The following is a 21,691-nucleotide window of genomic DNA, read 5'->3' on the forward strand; positions in this document are numbered from 1 at the left end:
GATATCAAAACTATAAAGCTACAGTACCCAAGACAGCAAAATATTGGTGTTAAGGTAAATATACAGATCAAAGAACAAAACAGACCAGAAATAAATCCACATGTTTAATGTCAACAGATTTTCAACAAAGGTGCCAAAGTAAATCAATAGTAAAAGGGTGGTCTTTTAAACAAATGGTGCTGGTACAATTAGATGTACAATTTATTCATATACCACTCTGCCCATCAGAAAAAAACTTACTTTTACCTTATACTATACACACACAAAAATAACTCAAAATGGATCAAGACCTAAATAAAAAGGCTAAAACTATGAAATATCTAGATGAAAACAAGGAAGAAAATTTTTGTGGTCTTGGGTTAGGAAAAGGTTTCTCAGTTATCAACAACGGAAAAGCAATTCATAAATGGGGAAGGAAAAACAGAATCAATAAATTACTCTTCAAATAGACACCATTATAAAATGAAAAGATAAACCACACACTAGGTAAAAAGCATTCTTAAAAATCACTTGCCAATAAAGAACTTGTATCTAGAACATTCAGTGAACAAATACAAGATGAGAAACAACCCAATAAAAAAAGATTTGAACAGACAGTTCATAAAGGAAGATAAACAAAAGGCTAATGTGCACATGAAAAGATGCAGAACACCATTAGTCATTAGAGACGTGGAAATTAAAACCACAGTAAGATACCACTACACACCCACTACAATGGTTATAAGCAAAAAAACTGACAATACCAACTGGTGGCAAAGATGTGGAGATATTGGAAACCTCTACATTATTGGTGCAAATGTAAATGGTTCGGCCACGTTGGAAAACAGTTTGGCAGTTTCTTAAAAAGTTAAACATAAACTTACCATATAACCCAGCAATTCCATTCCTAGGTATCTACCCAAGAGAAGTGAAAACATATGTCCACACCAAGACTTGTACCTGAATATTCACAGCATTATTCATAATAACCATAAACGGGAAATAATCTGTCTGTCCATCAACTAGTACTGGATAAACAACTATAGTATATCCATACAATGGGATATTATTCAGTCATAAAAAAGAATGAAGTACCAATACATGCTAAATCATGAATGAGCCTTAAAAACACTAGGCTATGTGAAAGCAGCCAGACACAAAATCATATCGCATGATTCCATCTATGTGAAATTTCTAGAAAAGGCAAAACCATAGAACCAGAAAGCAGATCAGTTGTCTAGGTTTGGGGGTAGGAGCAGGAACCAACTACAAACACACACAAAGGTATTTTGGGGGCTGCTTGAAGTGTTTGTAAAACTAGACTGTGGTGTTTTGTTTATTATAGCTTACCGACTGTGTAGCTACAATGAGTGAATTCTACAGTATGTAAATTACACTTTAATAAAGTCATTTAAAAAATATATAAAATGAAGAGCAGTAATCTTTCAAAAAGCTTAAGCCAAAGGACCTATTTTAAATAACTACCAAAACATCCTTTTTTTCCCATCATCCTTTATCTTGTAAACCACCAAAAATAGCTGATTTTTAAACTACACCTTATTCCCCCAAATTTTGGTACCTCCCACACATAGCCAACTGTTAACTAGTTATGGTGAACACAGTCTAAAGTTTATACTTGGCAGACTGAACTTAATCCACCCCTTAAAAATATGTGTGTGTGTGTATGTGTGTGTGTGTGTGTACATACACACATATCTCACCATAAGGCTGACACCAGACTGGAAAAGCTCATATGGGTAGAGAATTCTTTCATAATGTGACTTCAAAAGAGACCCAGTTCCTTTTCCTGGCAGATATCCCAAGCGGCTACCCACTTTAGACCATTTCTTTTCTTTGGTAACCATTTCAAAACCTCCTTTGCTGGCAACAATCTGAAAAGAAAGTAAAAATTATTTAGGGAAAGAAGGTAGATTTTTGCATTCTGACTGTACAGCTCGATTGATAAATACAAAAAATTATTCTGGGCCTAGATTTCAAATTTCCTTTCAACAAATATCTGACAAAACTGAAACTTGTCAACATTTTAAAGTATGAAATGAGATGATTTTTTGAAGTTTTAAACTTTATTATTTAACTAATGCTATTTGCCTACCTTAAATAAACCAGGCATTCAAAACATTCAATGAATTTACACTTTGTATATTATGTACCTTGAGAAAACTAAACACATACACATCTCCAAACCATTAAGGAACTCAGCATAAAAGAATTAAATACAGACCAAAAATAGACATGAGAATAAGTGTTATATAAAAGAAACATAATTCCTGAAATTAAAAAATGTACCAAAAAACTAATAAAATTTAAAAAAAATCATCAAGCAAACAGTGGATTCATAGGCTATGCTGGAAAAGGGGCTATAATTTTTCATAAGAAGAAAAGTTTTACATGGAAGATTATAAGGAATACTATGGAAAGATCAGAGTATAGAATTACATTTACTGGAATGTAGCATAGAATGTGTTAACATAGAAAGTGATGAGATAAACTGGCCAATTTGGTGGAATGTTCACATCAAATCTGACACTGTGTATAATCTATATGTATCAAGGCCCCCTATCTTTTAGAAGCTGATATTGTACATCTCTCACACTCTAAAATTTAGGCAGTTTTCAGTTTCACTGACAACAGAATAAAAAGGACCATGACAGAGTTATTTAAACTCAAAGTAATTTTCCTCTCTGAATATGCATTACTGCATTTTAGTGTATCAAAACAATTAAAAAACAACAACCCAGAATTACTACATGATCCAGCAATTCCACCTCTATGTATACACCCAAAAGAACTGAAAGCTGGGATTCAGGCAGATGCCTGCATACCAGTGCTCACAGCGGTATTATTCACAACAGCCAAAAGGTGGAAACAACCCAAATGTCCATCAAGAGATTAATGGATAAACAAAATGTGGTATACACATACAAGAAAATATTTCTCAGCCACAAAAAAGGAATACAATTCTGGTACATGTGACAACATGGATGAACTTTGAAAACATTATGCTAAGTGAAATAAATCAAACACAAAAGGATGATTATTGTATGATTACATTTATGTGACACACCTAGAGTAAGCAAATTCACAGAGAAAGTAGAATAGAGGCTTTACCAGGGGATTTAGGGAGGGGTAAGTTCTGGAAATGGATAGTAGTGATTGATGGTTGTACAACATTCTGAATGTGCTTCATGTCATTATATTGTACCATTAAAAATGGCTAATTTTGTTATATATATATGTTACCACAATTTTTTTAAAGGCTAATAGCATGTACTCTGCAGCCAGACCAAGAGTTTAAATACTAGCTCTGCTACTTAACAGTTGTATGACCTTAGGTAAATTATATAACTTGCATCTCAAATCCCTTACTATTTAAAAAGTTGTAGTAACAGCACCTACACCTGCCCTGTCCAGGCAACTCAGTTGGTTGGAGCACTGTGCCATACACCAAAATGCTATGGGTTCAATGCCCAGTCAGGACACATACCTAACATTGCAGGTTCAACACCCAGTCGGGGCACATCCAGCGGGCAACCAATCAATGTTTGCTTCTTATATTGATGTTTGTTTTTCCCCCCTCTCCCCTCCCCTGCCCCAGGTTTCCTCTCTTTCTAAAATCAATGAAACATAGCCTCAGGTGAGGATTTAAAAAATAGTACCTACACCTCATTATGCAACTGTTGTGAAGATAAATGAAATAAATTAACATGAGAAGCACCAGAACACAGTTAAGTGCTATATCAATATTATCTGTATTATAAATGTCTATGTGTGTGAACAAGTGTGTGTGTGGGAGGGGGATACACATGGTATAAATAAGTTAAGAAAATGTTTTCAACTCATGTGATCTAGGATACCATTATAGACGAAGAAGAACCTATAGCCAAAGTAAAATTTTTCTTTAGTGAAATATCTGAAAGCTTGGTAGAAACACACACAAGTTCACATAAACAAGAGTTAAACAGATCTCTAATCCTTCAGCTTCTCTTATCATATCCTCAGAGTAGCTCTTCGGTCAAAACCTAACCAGGAAAATTATAAAGAGAGAAATAATATACTTTCAAATTCTGTGGTACGGAAGACAATGAGGGTAGCTTAAAGTGAGGGCTGTCGGGAAGCAAATGGATAAATTAAAATGCCATTCTTTACAGGGCACCAATCAGCATGGCAATGGTGAATGTAGCCCAGCACTGAACCAGAAAACCTATCAGGCAGAAGGCAGCACACAGGACCCAGGCCCACAGATCAACCTTCCCATGGGGAACCAGGCTGGCACTGTACCTAGGCTGCTTTAAGGCTTGCTTTTGCTAAAACTCCCTCACTCTGAGTTAAGACTGTAGATGTTTAATGTATATCTCTGAAGCAACTCCCTAAAGTCTGTGCTAAGCCATCCCAAGGATGGAATGTAACCAGATCAATCACTTTTATCATTCCCTTAAATTTGCAACATTTTTTTCTTTGTTATATGTAAGAAGGAATAACTTAAAGTAAACCTAAGAATAAAAAATGAGAACCTTCTTTGATGTAATGCTACTGGAAAGCAATGAAAGCCTCTCCAGGCAAGGGTCAAGGTGCTCTCTCTCTCAGAGAGTGGCCATGCCGTCCCTTTTTCTCCAAAGGACTTCTGCAGTCCATGTGAATTTGTTCATTGCAGCCACCACATACAGACCCTGCTGGCCAGAGTATGCATCAGTTCTTTCATATACTTCCATTGCTTCTATACTATCAGCTACTGTTCTAGGTGCCTGACATATGTCTGTGAATAAAATAAAATATTTGCCTTCATGGAGCTTAGATTCTATTAGAAGACACACAATAAACATAATATGTAAATTCTGAAGTGATAAATCCTGTGGAAGAAAATTTAAAAAGCAGTTAAAAGGCCTCATGAGGACATGCAGCAAGGCAGCCACTGGCAGACCAGGTGAGACAATGGCTGGCAGAGTGGACAGTCCCACAATCGCGTGCAGATAAACTAAGGAGAACAAATGGGGATTGAGACAGACTGCACAACACAAGGTTCCAGTGTGGGGAAATATAGTCTCAAAAACTCTGATTAAAAGCCTGAAAGGGTTGAGGAGGCCGGAGAAACTCCCAGCCTCACAGGAGAGTTCACTGGAGACCCACGGGGTCCTAGAACATACACAAAGCCACCCACCTGGAAATCAGCACCCAAAGGGCCCAATTTGATTGTGGGTAGTGGGGGAAGTGACTGAAAACCAACAGAGAGCAGAGCAAGCAGCATTGTTCCCTCTGAAACCCCTCCCCCACACATAGCGTCACATCCAGAAACATGGGTTGCAATGCCCTAGTGAATACCTAAAGCTCCACTCCTCACTACGTAACAGATGGGCCGAGACAAAACAAAATGTCCCAAATGAAAGAACAGATCAAAGCTCCTGAAAACATACAACTAAGTGATGAAGAGACAGCCAACCTATTAGATGCACAGTTCAAAACAACGGTGGTTAGGATGCTCACAGAAATGGTTGAGTATGGTCACAAAACACAGAAAAAAGTGAAGGCTATGCAAAGTGAAATAAAGAAAAATGTACAGAAAAATAACAGTGAAGGGAAGGAAACCAAGACTCAGATCAACAGTTTGGATCTAAAGGAAGAAATAAACATTCAACCAGAAAAGAATGAACAAACAAGAATTCACAGCAGGGGCGGGGGGGGGGGGGCCTGGGATAGGAGAAATAGACAAAAAAACTGTACTTGAAAAATAAATAAAATTTTTTTAAAAATTCAAAAAAATGGGGAGAGGCTTAGTAACCTCTGGGAAAACTTTAGACACCCGAATCATAGTGGTGCCAGAAGAGGAGGAAGAGCAAGAAACTGAAAACTTATTTGAAAAAATAATGAAGAACTTCCCTAATCTGGCAAAGGAAATAGACTTTCAGGAAGTCCAGGAAGCTCAGAGAGTACCAAAGAAGCTCGACCCAAATAAGCATATACCAACATACATCATCATTACATTAGCCAAGATTAAAATGAAGGAGAGAATCCTAGAAGCAGCAAGAGATAAGGGGACAGTCACCTACAAAGGAGTTCCCATCAGACTGGCAGCGGATTTCTCAAAAGAGACCTTACAGGCAAGAAGGGGCTGGAAAGAAGTATTCCAAGTCATGAAAGGCAAGGACCTACAACCAAGATGACTCTATCCAGCAAAGCTCTCATTTAGAATGGAAGGGCAGATAAAGTGCTTTCAAGATAAGGTCAAGTTAAAGGAGTTCATCATCACCAAGCCTTTATTATATGAAATGTTAAAGGGACTTATCTAAGAAAAAGGAGATAAAAAAATATGAACAGTAAAATGGCAACAAACTCAGTTATTAACTGAACCTAAAAGAAAAACAAAAATCAAACTATGCACACCACTAGAACAGGAACAGAATAACAGAAATGGAGATCACTTGGAGGGTTTTCAGAGGGGCGGTGGAGGAGAGTGAATGGGGGAAATGGTGCAGGGAATAAGAAACATAACTAGTAGGTAGAAAAGAGACACGGGGAGGTTAACAATAGTATAGGCCTGTAGGAAAAGTAGAAGCCAAAAAAAGTATATGTATGACCCAAAGACACTAACTAAAGGAGGGGAATGTGGGTGGGAGGGGATGTGCAGGGTGGAGGGGAATAAAGGGGGAAAAATGGGACAACTGTAATAGCATAATCAATAAAATATATTTAAAAAAGAAAATTTCAGAAATAAACAATTCATAAGTTTTAAATTGTAAAAAAAGGCCTCGTGAGTAGAAGAGTGAGTGTAAACTAAAGTATTCATTAGTCAAAAAAAGCCTCATGACAAAGGTGAAATCTGAGCAAAAATGTGAAAGGAGTAAAGCAGTCACCCAAAGAGGTATGTAGGAACTAGCCAAACCAAGGACCCTAAGCTGACAAGCATGCCTAGAATGTTTGAGGAACAATAAGGAAGCCAATGTGGCTAAAGCACATGGAGAGGAATACTAAAGGAAGTCAAACAGGAAAAAATCTTTACTACCCAATATGATTATCAGCATTGCATAATAATCTGCTTTGTAGTCAAAGCACTTTGAAGCTAAATTTCCACTAGTAATGATAATTCTGATTACTGGCACATAGCTGTGAAAATGACAGCCAGCAGAGTCATGGTAAGGTCAAGTAACAAGACAAAGCTATCTCACAAAGAAATCAAAACCATGAGTTTGGCTTCATGTATATGACATTTTAACTATCTAACCAGCCCTAATACTATAAAAACACAAAACCTTACACTCGTTTTTATCCATCTGACCGATTCAAGGATTACCACGCATAATTTCAAAATATAAACTATTCTGAGCATTTGCAATGCCATATATCACGCCACTGTCACCAGAAAAAATATCAATCAAAAATGCCCTGTAAAAAGATACATAACATACACTTAAACTGAACACAATGAAGAGAAGCCCTTTATGAATACTTGACCAAAGAGTAATGATCCAATGAAGGCCGAAATTTCAATCCAATGACACATTAAGTCTGGCTAGCAAGAAACAATTATAACAGACATAAAGTAGTAGTAGTAGTAATACTTAAAACCTCCTTCTCAAAACTCCACTAAAAAAAAAAAAATCAGTAAAGGAAAACAAAGGCATCAATTTCAAGAGGACAGATACACAGATACAGCAAGAGAAAGCAGGTGTACAAGTGGATAATCTAGCCAACAAAAAAACCAAGCACTTGCAATAGAAGAAAGCCAAGGAGAAGCTTTTGCAACATAGAACCTGAGAAGCTTATGAAATGAAAGCAGCAGTACCTTTAAAAATATGGATAGCAATGAACAAACAGGATTGGCTGAAAACCTGTCTAAAAGCAATTAGACCATCACCACTAAGTAAAGCCAAACAACTACCCCTCTACAACCCCAGCAGAAGACTGGGGATTTATTCCAAGGACAGTTTGAAAATAAGGCACTCTACCCTAAGAAACAGGTATGTGTATTATACGGTCCACATAAGAGTATAATCAGTCTAATAGTCTAACATAGGGATATTAGTCTAACAACAAACTAATAAGAGTTGAAGTGGAAGAAACTGTCAAAAAATACAAGAAAAGCTTCCGCCAAGATGGAGGCGTAGGTGGAAGCACTGCACCTTCTCACACAATCAAGTTTAAAAACAACAAAGTTTTAGCAACAAAAACGCAGCCAAACCACAGAAAATTGAACTACACGGAAGTCTGACAACAACCAGCCGTTCAGCCAAACTGGTATGAGGGGCAGAGCCAGGGACAGAGCCAGCAGCAGAGTGGGGTGGGGCAGGAAAGATCCACCGGACCAACCCAGGCACGCAACCCAGGTACCCCAGCAGCTCTGGACAGATCCCAGGTGTGGAGTAGCAGGCGGACCCACTGAGGGCGCAAGGCAGTGGTTTCACTAAGGGCTGACCATGGTCACACATTCGCGCGCAGATAAACTGGTGAAGGAGCAAGCAGTGAGACTGACCATGCAGGCCCCAGCAGCAGGAAGCAGCAGAGGGAACCGCCATTGTCCCTCTCTGACCCCGCCCCCACATACAGGGTCACAAACCAGCGACCTGGGGGGCACCGCCCTGGCAAACACCTATGGCTCCGCTCCTCATCTGTAACAGACACAAACAGATCAAAACATGGCTCAAGAACTCAGAGCCCCAGAGCCGATAATCTAAGTGATGAAGAAATAGCCAAACTTTCAGATGCACAGTTCAAAACACTGTCGATCAGGATGCTCACAGAACTGGTTGATTTTAGTCACAAATTAGAGGAACATATGAAGGCTAAACTAATTGAAATGAAGGGAAATGCACAGGAAACCAATATTAATGGAAAGGAAACTGGGACTCAAATCAAAGGAATGGACCAGAAGGAGGAAATAAATGACCAAACAGAAAAGGATGAAGAAACAAGAATTCAAAAAAAGGAGGACAGGCTTAGGTACCTCCAGGACATCTTTAAACATTCCAACATCCGAATCACAGAGCTACCAGAAGGGAAAGAAGAAGAGCAACAAGTGCAAATCTTATTTGAACAAATAATAAAGAAGAATTTCCCCCAATCTGGCAAAGGAAATAGACTTCCAGGAAATCCAGGAAGCTCAGAGAGTCCCAAAGAAGTTGGACCCAAGAAGAAACACGCCAAGGCACATCATCATTACATTAGCCAAGATTAAAATGAAGGAGAGAATCCTAGAAGCAGCAAGAGATAAGGGGACAGTCACCTACAAAGGAGTCCCCATCAGACTGGCAGCTGATTTCTCAAAGACACCTTACAGGTCAGAAGGGGCTGGAAAGAAGTACTCCAAGTCATGAAATTCAAAGACCTACATCCAAGATTTCTCTATCCAGCAAAGCTTTCATTTAGAATGGAAGGACAGATAAAGTGCTTCTCAGATAAGATCAAATTCAAGGAGTTCATCATCACCAAGCCCTTATTATATGAAATGTTAAAGGGACTTACCTAAGAAAAAGAAGATAAAAAAGATGAACAGTGAAAGGACAGCAAACTCACAGTTATTAACAACCACACCTAAAACAAAAGCAAACTAAGAGGACAACTAGATCAGGAGCAGAACCATAGAAATGAAGATCACATGGAGGGTTAGCAATAGGGGAGTGGGAGGAGGAGAAGGGGGGAGAAGGTACAGAAAATAAGTAGCATATATGGTAGGTAGAAAATAGATAGGGGGAGGGCAAGAATAGTAGGGGAGATATAGAATCTAAAGAACTTGAGACACATGGTCATAAACTAAAGGGGGGAATGGTGGGGGAGGGGGTGTGCAGGGTAGAGGGGAAGGAAGGGGGGGAATAGAACAACTGTAATGGCATAATCAATAAAATATATTTTAAAAAATACAAGAAAAGTCACAAGAACTCAAAGACCTGAGTTCAGATTAGAGTTTATCAAGTACAGTAAAAATATTGAATAAAAAATAGACACAAAGTAATGAATATCATGTGAAATCTCAAACCACTGGGAATAAAGATTAAACTCTTATATCTTCAAGAAAAAAAATCACATAGAAAGAATAAGAATTAACATAGCATCATTCTTTTCAACAGCAATACTGAAAGCCAGAAGAGTATGGAGTAAAGCTTTCAAAATAAAGAAGTAAAATAATTTACAACTTAGAATAATAATAATAGTGAAATAAACTCCAACGCTGACAGCTGACCTTAAAAAAACAACCAGTCTGGAATGCAGCAGCAAAGAAAACTCCAGAGGAATGGCTCCAAGAAAATAAAATGGACATATGATCTGATGGGTAAAACCATACTGAGAGATTTATACATCTGCTGAAAATCTGAAAACAAATTTTTGATAGTTAAAAACAAAATATACAAAATTTTAAAAAGAGGATTATTAACTGCAAGGAAAACTTAAATTGCCATAAAAAAAAATCACAGCAAACTATGAGTCTTGAGCACAAATAATACTTGTATTTATACCATCATAGCAATAATTTTTGATTAATAAAAAATTTATCTGCCCTGGCTGGTGCAGCTCAGTGAATTGAGTACCAGCCTGCACACCAATGAGTCAAAAGTTCAATTTCCAGTCAGGGCACATACCTGGGTTGCAGGCCAGGTCTCCAGTGGGGGGCACACAAGACACAACCACACACTGATGTTTCTCTCCCTCTCTTTCTTCCTCCCTTCCCCTCTCTCTAAAAATTAATAAATAAATTATTTAAGGACAAAAAATTAAAAATTTATCTAACCACACTAGAAGGGACAAGGGAATTGAAATTTGTAAGGATTTAGATTTCTTATACCCATTTCCCAATTCTAAAAGTAGAAAACTAGTATATAATATTAAACTGAAAAATGAAGAAGTAGCATAATGAACATATTCATTGGACATATAAATATCAAAATCAGAAACAGCTAAGAATTGAAAGTGATTAGCTCTGAGGAGTGGGAATGGGAATAAAAGGATGGAGGAGAATGCTGCTTTTCAATAACAACTTTTAAGAGAGAGAATGATTTTCCTGACTCAGTACTTTTGGTCAAGATGGAGATAGAGGTAAACACACAACGCATCCTCGCACAACTACAGCAAAAATTACAACTACAAAACAAGTATCACCCAGATTCATCAGAAAATTAAGCTGTATGAAAGTCCAACAACCAAGGATTTAAAGAAGCCACATTCATCCAGACGGGTAGGAGGGATGGAGACATGCAGAGGTGTGAAGAGGTGAGAGGCACAGAGAAGTAGTGGAACAGGCGGTCATCCCACATTCACATGTAGTGGATAAAAACTGGGGGAGATACCTCAAAAGCAAGTGATCACAGCCCCAGACCAGATCACCCAGCCCAGGGTTCAAGCGCCAAGTCTCCGTAACTTCTGGCTGTAAAAATCAGTAGGGGGTTGGGACAGTGGAAGAAACTGTAGGACTCACAGAAGACTTCTCTGAAAGGCTCACAAAGGTTTCAGGACTTATGCAGACCCACCCCTCTCTGGGATTCAGCACCAGGGCAACAGCTAGAAGGGGACAAGTGGCATATGGGGAGAAAGTCAAGTGAATGGCAACAGGACATGTGCTGGCAGACAGCTTCCTTCCAAGCAAATCTCTGGAGGACAGGCAGTTGCACTGACCCCTCTCTGGGCCCTCCACCACATAGAGCCACAAAACGTGAAACAGCTTTCCATGCCCTGGCAATTACCTAAGGCTTCATCCCACACAATTTATAGGTACTTTTCTACCAAAGGCCACACTACTGAGTCAGGGAGTGAAAGCAGCTGTACCTAATACATAGAAATAAACACAGGGAAGCTGCCAAATTGAGGGACAAAGAAATATAGCCCAAATGAAAGAACAGAACAAAGCTCCAGAAAAGAACTACGCAAAATAGAGGTAAACAAACTATCACGTACAGAGTTCAAAACACTAGCTATCAGGATGCTCAAAGAACTCACTGAATACTGCAACAGCATAAAAAAAAATCCCTGGCAGAAATTAAGGTTGCATTAAGTGAAATAAAAGTCTACAAGGATCCAAAACCAGAGAGAATGAAACCAAGAATCAAATCAAGAATTTGGAACACAAGGAAGAAAAAACGTATTCAATCAGAACAACAGGAAGAAAAAAAATTTTTTTAAATGAGGAGAGGCTTAGAAAACTGCGACATCTTTAAACATACCAACATCCAAGTCATAAGGGTACCAAGAGGAAAAGGAAGAAATTGAAAAGTATTTGAAAAAATAATAAATGAAAACTTCCCTAATTTGGTGAAGGAAATAGAGATACAAATCTAGGAAGCACAGTGAGACCCAAACACTTTGGACCCAAAGACCACACCAAGGCACATCATAATTAAAATGCCAAAGGTTAAAGATAAAGAGACAATCATAAAATCTGCAAGAGAAAAGAGGAGTTAAGACTGTCAGCTGATTTCTCAAAAGAAACTTCCCAGGCTAGAAGGGACTAGCAAGCATTCAAAGTGATGAAAAGCAGAGATGTATAACCTAGGTTACTCTATCCAGCAAAGCCATCATTTAGAATGGAAGGGCAGATAAAGTACTTCCCCGACAAGGCAAAACTAATGGAATTCACCAGCACCAAGCCATTGTTATATGAAACATTAAAAAGAACTATATTATATAAGAAATAGAAGATCAAAACTATGGACATTAAAATGGCAACCAATTCAAAACTATCAACAATTGAATCTAAAAAAATCTAAGCCAACCAACAAGCAGAACAGGAACAGAATTATAGATATGAGATCATTTGGAGGGGTATCAGCAGGCAGGGGATGGGGGACAATAGGGAGAAAGTGCAGAGATTAAGAAGTACAAATTGGTAGGTACAAAATAGACACAGGGAAGTTAAGAATAGTATAGGAAATGGAGAAGCCAAAGAACTTATATGTACAATCCACAGACATGAATTAAGTGGGGGGAGAGGGGAGACGGATTTGCTGGAGGGAATGGGGGTACTAGGCAGAGGAGCATAAAGGAGGAAAAACTGGAATAGCATAGTCAGTAAATATATTTAAAAAAATGAATTTCCTTGCTGTTCTGATTATAAACAGAAATTGTTATTGTAAAACTCCATTAAATTACAGACATCCCAGTAACACCTTTTATTATCAAAAATAAGGGAGAAAGACAAAGTGATTTAATCAAAACAGGAAACTACCACACTGGCAATTTGATGACTCAGAAGACTGAAAATTTGCTTACCATTAAAAAGTAGTCTAAGTGAAAGTGTTTCAAAATCATGTCTACAACACAAGCTCAGAAGATGCTCATCATCTGTCAGACAAAAATAATCTTCTTTTTTTAAAGAGAATATCTAATAACCTAAAAAATATCAGAACTCTCAATATTTTTTCTATTTTTCAGCCCGAGTCTTTTGCTAGAAAGTAAAATGTCATGCTAATGAAATAGTCACCCAATGATAAAGATCAGAATAGTGGTTACTTTGGGAGAGAAGTACTGACTGGGATAGAGATGAAGGAGCCCACTAGAGTGCTATAAATATTTTCTATCTATCTGGATGGTGGTTCCATAGATGCACACATATATAAAGGCTTACTGGATTGCACATCTAAGATTTGTGCATTGCACTCTAAGTTACACCTCAATATAAAGAAAAAAAGATCATTGGTGAGAGGCAGCAATCTCACTATGATATTTACAGAACAAAAGTATTATAATATTATAAAGTATAAACAGAGTGACTACAAATCAAAATCTGTCTGCCTTTTATCTTCATATCTCAGTTTTATAAGCATTTCCAAAGGGTAAGGGAAACATAAAGATAAAACTCCAATAAACCCCAGGACAATCAAACTTTACCCTTAACATATCTGCAATACATTCTCTAAGTACTAAAATAAGATATACTTTATTAGTAGTAGTATTCTCCTTTGTACAAAAAGAAACTGGATTTTTTCAAGATAGAGTTAAGCAGTCTGTTTATAAAGGAGTGTGAACTAGGTATTCAGATTAAGTTAACTCTAAAGCCTCTTCCCAATTTTTAAATCCTACAACTCTAGCCTTGGTTTGTGTGGCTCTGTTGGTTGGAGTGTCTTCGTGGGTTCAATTCCCAGAAAGGGCACATGCTTCAGTTATAAGTTTGATGCTGGTGGGGGTACAAGTGAGAGGCAACCCATCAATGCTTCTCTCCCTCTCTCTCTTACCCTCCCTTCCACTTTATCTCTAAATCAAGGGGCGTGTCCTCAGATAAGGAGTTAAAAATCAATTAATGACAAAAAAATCCTACAACTTACAAATTCAAAAATGCAACCTAATTTATCATTTAATTAAACTTAATGTTTACCTTTTGATTGTTAAAAAAGACATTCTTAAAACAAAATTTTTTATCCTAATGGTTCCATACAAGATATAAACCCATCCCTCAAATTTACTGTAACTTGCCCTTTTGGTATATCATAGGTTTTTATACCACTGCACTAGATAATTCTCAGCACAGTGCTTAATGATATCATTACCTTATTGATATGTCTAAAAAAAATCTGCAACATATTTTAGCATAAGATTACACTTCCCAGAATTTTTGGTATATAACAAAATTTTTAGAGAATTCTGACCTGACATTAATTTTTAAATGTATCATAAAAAATAATTTAAATGTATTTTTTTCCTTGAAACAAAATATTCAAAAAATTAACTCTGTAATTTATTTTTAAAGAGTATTATATATTTATTATAGAAAGGAAAATGGAGGGAGAAAGAGAAGAAGAGAAACATCAATGTGTGGTTCCCTCTCGTGCACCTCCTACTAAGGATCTGGCCTGCAACCTAGGCCATGTGCCCTGACCAGGAACCAAACCAACAACCTTTCAGTTAGCAGGTCGGTACTCAATCCACTGAGCCACACCAGTGAGGGCTGAAATTCCTAATTTTGTAAATTCACTAACTTCTTCTCCATTTCTAGACCCAGTAAAACCTCACCTTGCTCAAAGCATACAGATCCAAGATTTTCCTCTCCACCACAGGAATCTTCAAAGTAGATCCTTGAAGTTCCCAAAATTTTGCCAGTTGATCCAGGAAGTCCAGTCTCACTCTGGTCATTGCCTAAGATTATTAAAATGCAGAAATCAGAAATAAGAACTACATTATAGTTGAAAATAAATGTGTATTACTTAACATAAGTACTAGTTTCTCTAAAGAAATTTAGACTTTTCATTATTGTTCAGTCCAATGCTGTACAGTAAGCTAATAATAAAGTAAAATATTTCTAACAGATATTATTTATTAAGGCAAAAGATTACTGTAATATATGTGAACAATTCTCATATTATCAACCAAAGCAATTTTTTGGATGAAGTTGGCTTAAGCTTAAGCTAACCAGAAAATATGGTAGATCAAATTAATCTGTTTCTAAGTATTCTGCCATTTGATCTGTAGATAACATGCATATTTAAAGTACACCAACTGTGTACCTCACTGATATCAAGATCCTTCATCACGTTATCTGATTACAAGAGACTAAAGAAAAAAGACCTATAGTATAAATCTCAGAAAATGTTTTAGGAGAATCAAGGAAAAAACAGTCTCAGTATGACATATTAAACCTTAGCTAAGACATCTCTTTTGCATGCTGAAATAGTTTTCTACCACACTAAAGATCTTCTGAAAATCTTGAAGAATAACTATTTTTAAATAGAGAGATTAGTCAAATTTAAAGGGGAATCTTAATAAATCAGATTAACTTAAGATTTTAATTAAAATTTTATTTTCCTAAAAACCTGAACCAATCTCCCCTAAGAAAACTCTGAAAACTAGGGTTTTTTGGATAGAATTTAATAAACTATTTTCCAAAGACCATAGGAGACAATCTTCCAACATCAACAAAAAAATTTAGCAAAATAATAAGTATTAAAGAAAAGTACAGGGCAAGACAACAAACAAGGTTATCAAGTTCCCACCAAGAGGGAGACATAAGTAGAAACCTTATGCTTCCTCACACAACCAAAAGGACAACAACCAATCTAAAAACAATAAACAACCAGAACTGCGAGAAAATCAAACTGCATAGAACTCCAACAACCAAGGAGTTATAGGAAACATTCACCCAAACCGGTAGGAGTGGAGACAGAAGAAAGGCAGACATGCAGAGAGCATGCAGCAAGGGGGCAGAACACTCGGGCAAGGTGGGGCTCACTGAACAGGAAAACTGAATACTCAAAGCTCGCTGTAAACTACTGTGAGGGATGCCACGACAGGAGAAATTCCCATCACACACCAGAGAGTTTGTTGGAAAGTGAGGCTAGAGCAGAGCAAGCCAGGAGTATTGTCCCCTCTCTAACCCCTGCCCCACAGACAGAGCAGCAAAGACGGTTGCCCCACCCTTGTGAATACCTAAGGCTCCACCCCTTACAACATAACAGGTACATCGACAAAGAAATATGGCCCAAATGAAAGAACAGATCGAAGCTCCAGAAAAAGAGCAAAGTGACAAGGAGATAGCTAACCTATCTGATGCAGAGTTCAAAACACTGATAATCAGGATGCTCACAGAAATGATTAACATCAGTCGCAAAATGAAGGAACAAATGAAAGATACCCAAGGTGAAATCAAGGAAAACATACAGGGAACCAACAGTAAAGGGAAGGAAACCAGGACTCAAATCAATGATTTGGAACAAAAGGCAGAAAAAAACATTCAACCAGAACAGAATGAACAAATAAGAATTCAAAAAAATGAGGAGGCTTAGGAACCTCTGAGACAACTTTAAGCACTCTAACATCAGAATCATAGGGGTGCCAGAAGAAGAACAAGATCGAGAAATTGAAAACTTACTGGAACAAACAGTAAAGGAAAACTTCCCCAATCTGGTGAAGGAAATAGACTTCCAGAAAGTTCAGGAAGCCCAGAAAGTTCCAATGAAATTGGACCCACACAGGAACACACCAAGGCACATCATCATTAAGTCACCCAAGATTAAAGATAAAGAGAGAATCTTAAAAGCAGCAAAAGGAAAGGAGTTACCTCCAAAGGAGTGTCCATAAGACTATCAGCTGATTTCTCAAAAGAAACCTTGTAGGCATTGAAAGGGTTGGAAAGAAGTATTCCAAGTCATGAAAGGCAAGGACCTACATCCAAGATGACTCTATCCAGCAAAGCTCTCATTTAAAATGGAAGGGCAGACAAAGTGCTTCCCAGATAAGGTCAAGTTCAAGGAGTTTATCATCACCAAACCCTCATTATATGAAATGTTAAAAGGACTTATCACAAGTTGTGCTGAACTCACAACTATCAACAACTGAATCTAAAAAACAAAAACTAAGCAAACAACTAGAACAGGAACAGAACCAGAGAAATGGAGATCACATGAAGGGTTTTCAGTGGGGGGATTGGGAGGTGAAAGGTACAGGGAATAAGAAACATAATTGGTAGGTACAAAATAGACAGGGGGAGGTTAAGAATGATATAGAAAACAGAGAAGCCAAACAACTTATATGTACAACCCATGGACATGCACTAAGGCGGGGAATGTGAGGAATGCTGGAGGGAACAAGAGTTCCAGGTCTCTGAAGGTACCTAAGCTGGATATTTCAACCATGAAAAATATGGCTAGAGGTAGTTTCCCATAATCTCAGTTAAGTAGAAACACTGTAATAACTACTTAAAACAATTGTTTTTAAATCAGAAACTTCCTTCCATTCAGTCCCAATTAATGTCAACTCTGAGATCTGATACACGAACTTCTCAAAGTTCTCTATCAAGAGCCCTGACATAAAAAATAAATCAGGAAGTAGCAATGGTGATATAATACTCACCTCAAGTTCATTCAGGCGCTGGACTCTGGGTGTGAAACGAAAGCTTTTCACTTCACACGCAAATGGCGGTTGCCAATCCTAAATGGAAAGATTTTTTTTAATAGTATACTGGTATATAAGCAAGGAATGCATTATTCCTTCCCTTCATTTATATTCATTGAGTTGTCACAAATCATGATGACAAGAAAACAACTAACAAGTCTTCAGTATATTCTAGAATGAAAAAATAATACTTAGATAAAATATTGCTTATCTCCAATTATTTATCTCTAAATAATTTTATTTATAAATCCTCAAATCCCACAAGTACTATTTTTATACCTCTCAATTATGCTTTGCCCAATTAATCAAGTAGAATGCAGTGAACATGTATCTCAATACGTCTAATAAACATCAAGTTTGAAAATTAAAAAGAAAACAGAATTTGAAAGAAACAAAGGGTACAATTAAAAAGTGATTTTTTAAACTACTTATATAATTGGGTAATACGTTTTTTTATTCATGTGTAATGTGACACACAGCACTTTACAGTCTATGTGACATAAATGTTTTGTTCGAAGCCCAGCTCTTGGAATCAAAAAAAAAAAAAAAGTAAGTAAACCCACAGAACAAGAATATTTTCCAGACTGCAGATGCAGATATAGTATAACTAAATGAGATAGCATATTGCAAGAATGGTTCTAGAGAACACAGTTTAATTTGGCCTAAATACCATGGTTTACCAAGTATATACACACTTTTTTGCCCAAATTTTTAAGAGAAAAATAAAGATATGCATTATATATGGGTAGTACCTGAAATACTTTGAATCTGTTCCTGTGTTTCATAATCATTTATTACACAAAATTTCTTATACCATAATATGTTAAAAAATAAATGCTAAAATTCCTTTATAATACAAAAACAAGTACCTAAATATAAATATATAATTGAATTAAAAAATTAAAATGGACAATTTTTTTCCCCTGTAAGTTTGGGCCACAAACATGGATGTGCATTATACATGGGAGCACATTATACATGGCAAAATATGGTAATAGTAAATCTATTTAAAAACCTGAGTAATCAAAAATTTTTATCCTACCTTGTAAAGAAATCCACCACTATTGTAATTAAATTAATTGAAAATAAATTTTCAATGGTGTGGCATAAAAAGGGAAGGTGTATTACTTCAACCTCCTTTTAAGTAATAAAAATCAACTTTTTTACCAAAAGGAACCTTAAAGAGAATTTCTCATTCATAAAGGCAATAGAGTAAATGAAAATATGGTTTACAAAAAACTTCAGTGCTTAAGGTTTCATCAGTACTAGCTAATTTTGATAGAAAAAGACTTAACTGAAGCTTCTGGAGGATGGCAGTGCATATAATCATAACTCATCATAGCAATTATGTGATAATGCTTTGCTTTCAATTTATAGTCTATAATCTGTTTTATTTGTATTTATTTTTATTTTGAGAGAGGAGAAGGGAGGGAGAAAGAGGAGGAGAAACATTTAAGTACAAGGAATACATAGAAAGGTTGCCTCTCAAACACCCCCAACTGGGGACCTGGCCCACAACCCAGGCATGGGCCCTGACTGGGAATCCAACCAGACAACTTTCGGTTCTCAGGCTGGCACTCAATCCACTGAGCCACAGAAGCCAGGGCAACAGTCTGTAATCTTAACCAAAATCATTTTGCATAATGGGCGTAGCATGTCAGGGCTTTAGAAACAAACGTTTCTATCTAGGTTCTTAATCTACTTTGCCACTTGCCCAAAATAACACATTTGATATAAGTTACTTAACTTACCCAGACTTGCCTCATCTGTAAAATAAGACTTTATTTATCTAGTAAGGCTTCTAACTATATTAACTGAAATAATCTGTAGGTGCTAAATTAGTTCCTCCCTCTTCCCTCCCAACTCTTTATTCACTGTGGTGCACACACTACGGTAGTCTTCAGTGAGAACAAATGCTTTTTAAAACACAATACAAGTAACAGTACTCAACGTTTTACTTGTATTACTAGTAGACCAAACATAAAGCAAGGCGTCCCTTTCAACAAGCACTAAGGCAATGGTTCACAAACTTAAATATGCATTAACAATCATCTGTGAGTACTTGCTAGAAAAGCTGAATCTAGATCTCCCACATACAGAAACTGATTCTAGTCTGGGAACGGGGCCTAGGGATCTGCATTTTAACGAGCATACTGTTGACCCTGGTGCAGGTGGACCACTAATATCATTTGAGAAGCTGTGGTCTAAAGAATCTTTTGACCTTGAACAAATCACTCGGTGTCTTGGGGCACTAATTTCCCCAAACAAAAGGTAGTATTTGCTTTTTTTACCTTAAAGACTGAGGTAATTAACCTATAAACAAACCCAGTTATTTGCAATAATTGTGATTCATAAATCTTTCATTCACCGTTCCTTATATCAAGTGATTTCAACGTTTTCTTCCACATCAATCATTAATAAATCCTTCCTAATCCTTTATGTTTTAAAAATAAATGCTGCTCTTCCTCTTCCCCTGGGAAGACTATCATTTCAGCAGTAATCTGTCTAGGGTTCTTTTTTGGTGATACCATCCTTGGGGACAACTAGAGCTCAGATTACTGTTTAAGAAATCTTAGTCCTCAGATGAGGCCTGCAAATATTTAGTAAATAAAGCATTAATAGGGCCTGGATAAAGAAATAACCAATGGAGGGCAATTTTTACTACCGTAATAAGGATGGTACATGAGTGTAGGACATGTCATGCCATAATACTTAAAACACTTTGTCAATAAGAGGCCTAACGCCTTTTGTTACCCTTGTCCACAATCCAAGAAGAAAAGTGTCAGTCCCCAAGTTTTAAAGGGGAAGGCCCCAGGAACAACACTCTCGCGTTCAGACAAGCGTACCTAAGACCGCAAAAGAAATCAAGGCAAAAGCATCCAAAAAATATATCTCCTAGCGACTGAGAAATAAAGGAAACTAAATATAAAAAGAGAGAAGGACTGGAAGAGTAAAACTACACCGAGTCCCCATTCTCTTCTTCCATCTCCTCAGACGCCGGTACCTTGGGCGGTCGGATTTTGCAGATGCCGGTTTTCTCTGCCAGAGGCCGGATGCGGCCGATAAAGCTGAGCGGGTCTGTGAACTCCTCCCAGCTGGGCTCAAAGACTGGGCACTCCGGCGGTGGCACGAACTCCGACGCGTAGCCCCCGGACCCCACGCCCGCCATGGCAATACCCTGAGGGCCCCCGTGAGGCAAACAGGTGGAAAAGGGTAAAGCCCTCCGAACTCTTTCACACCCCCTGACGAGGGCCGAAGCTCATCTTCTTGGGCAAAAACTAAACAACACAGAAACCCCGTAATCGCTTCCTCCTTTCGTTTGTTATTGTTTCCTTCGGGGCTTTTCCTCAGGACTAGGACCTGCCCGGAAGTTGACGTACAGTCAAATCCATCCGCCGCCCCAAGAATAGAATCCTTCCGCAGCAATACGACGCCTCGTTGTACAACCTTCCTTCTTCCTCCCTTTCCCAGCAACTCAGTGTTCCTAGTCTTCTTGTCTGTGAAGGTTTCCACGCTGTCCGACAACTTCAACTGAAACACCCTGGAGGTCTCTGAGCTCTCCTTGGCCGGAGGGGGGCGGGGGGGGGGGTCGAGAAGCGGTCAGGTTTGAGATCGGACGCACTCTTCCGGCACAGAGGAATGCGTAATGCTGCAGGGGGCAAAGGTTCTGCTTCCGTTGTGTGGAGGCCGGAGAGGAAGTGCAGTTCCCTTTTGTGTTTAAATGGGCGGAAGAATAGACTGAGCTTAATCTCGGCCACCTCACCTAGCTGTCGGTTAATGGCAGGCTGCTGTAACTTTTTCCGTTTCTCTTGTTTTTAGTCCTTTGTTAGTGATTCTTATGACAATCTCGGCCACTTTATATCCGCCCCTCACCATGACTGGTTCGACTGGAACCCGT

The 21,691-nt window shown here is 37.8% G+C and overlaps 1 protein-coding gene across 2 annotated transcripts in view; it reads right to left on the reverse strand.

Annotated features, from left to right (window-relative positions):
* The window catches only part of KDM5A (lysine demethylase 5A), a 133,198-nt gene extending 111,828 nt beyond the window's left edge, over positions 1–21,370 (reverse strand). For both annotated transcript variants that reach the window (XM_037139864.2, XM_053662431.1), the window contains exons 1-4: positions 20,798–21,370; positions 17,752–17,829; positions 14,920–15,042; positions 1,701–1,871 (exon numbers count right to left, since the gene is read on the reverse strand). In XM_037139864.2, coding sequence (XP_036995759.2) covers positions 1,701–1,871; positions 14,920–15,042; positions 17,752–17,829; positions 20,798–20,962 — 537 coding nt within the window. In that variant the 5' untranslated portion in view covers positions 20,963–21,370. The remainder of the gene's footprint in view (positions 1–1,700; positions 1,872–14,919; positions 15,043–17,751; positions 17,830–20,797) is intronic.
* Between the last annotated feature and the right edge of the window lie 321 nt (positions 21,371–21,691).

This window comes from Artibeus jamaicensis, unplaced genomic scaffold (assembly GCF_021234435.1).
Source record: "Artibeus jamaicensis isolate MK-2021 breed Jamaican fruit bat unplaced genomic scaffold, CSHL_Jam_final contig_1028, whole genome shotgun sequence".
In the NCBI taxonomy this organism is placed as follows: Eukaryota; Metazoa; Chordata; class Mammalia; order Chiroptera; family Phyllostomidae; genus Artibeus; species Artibeus jamaicensis.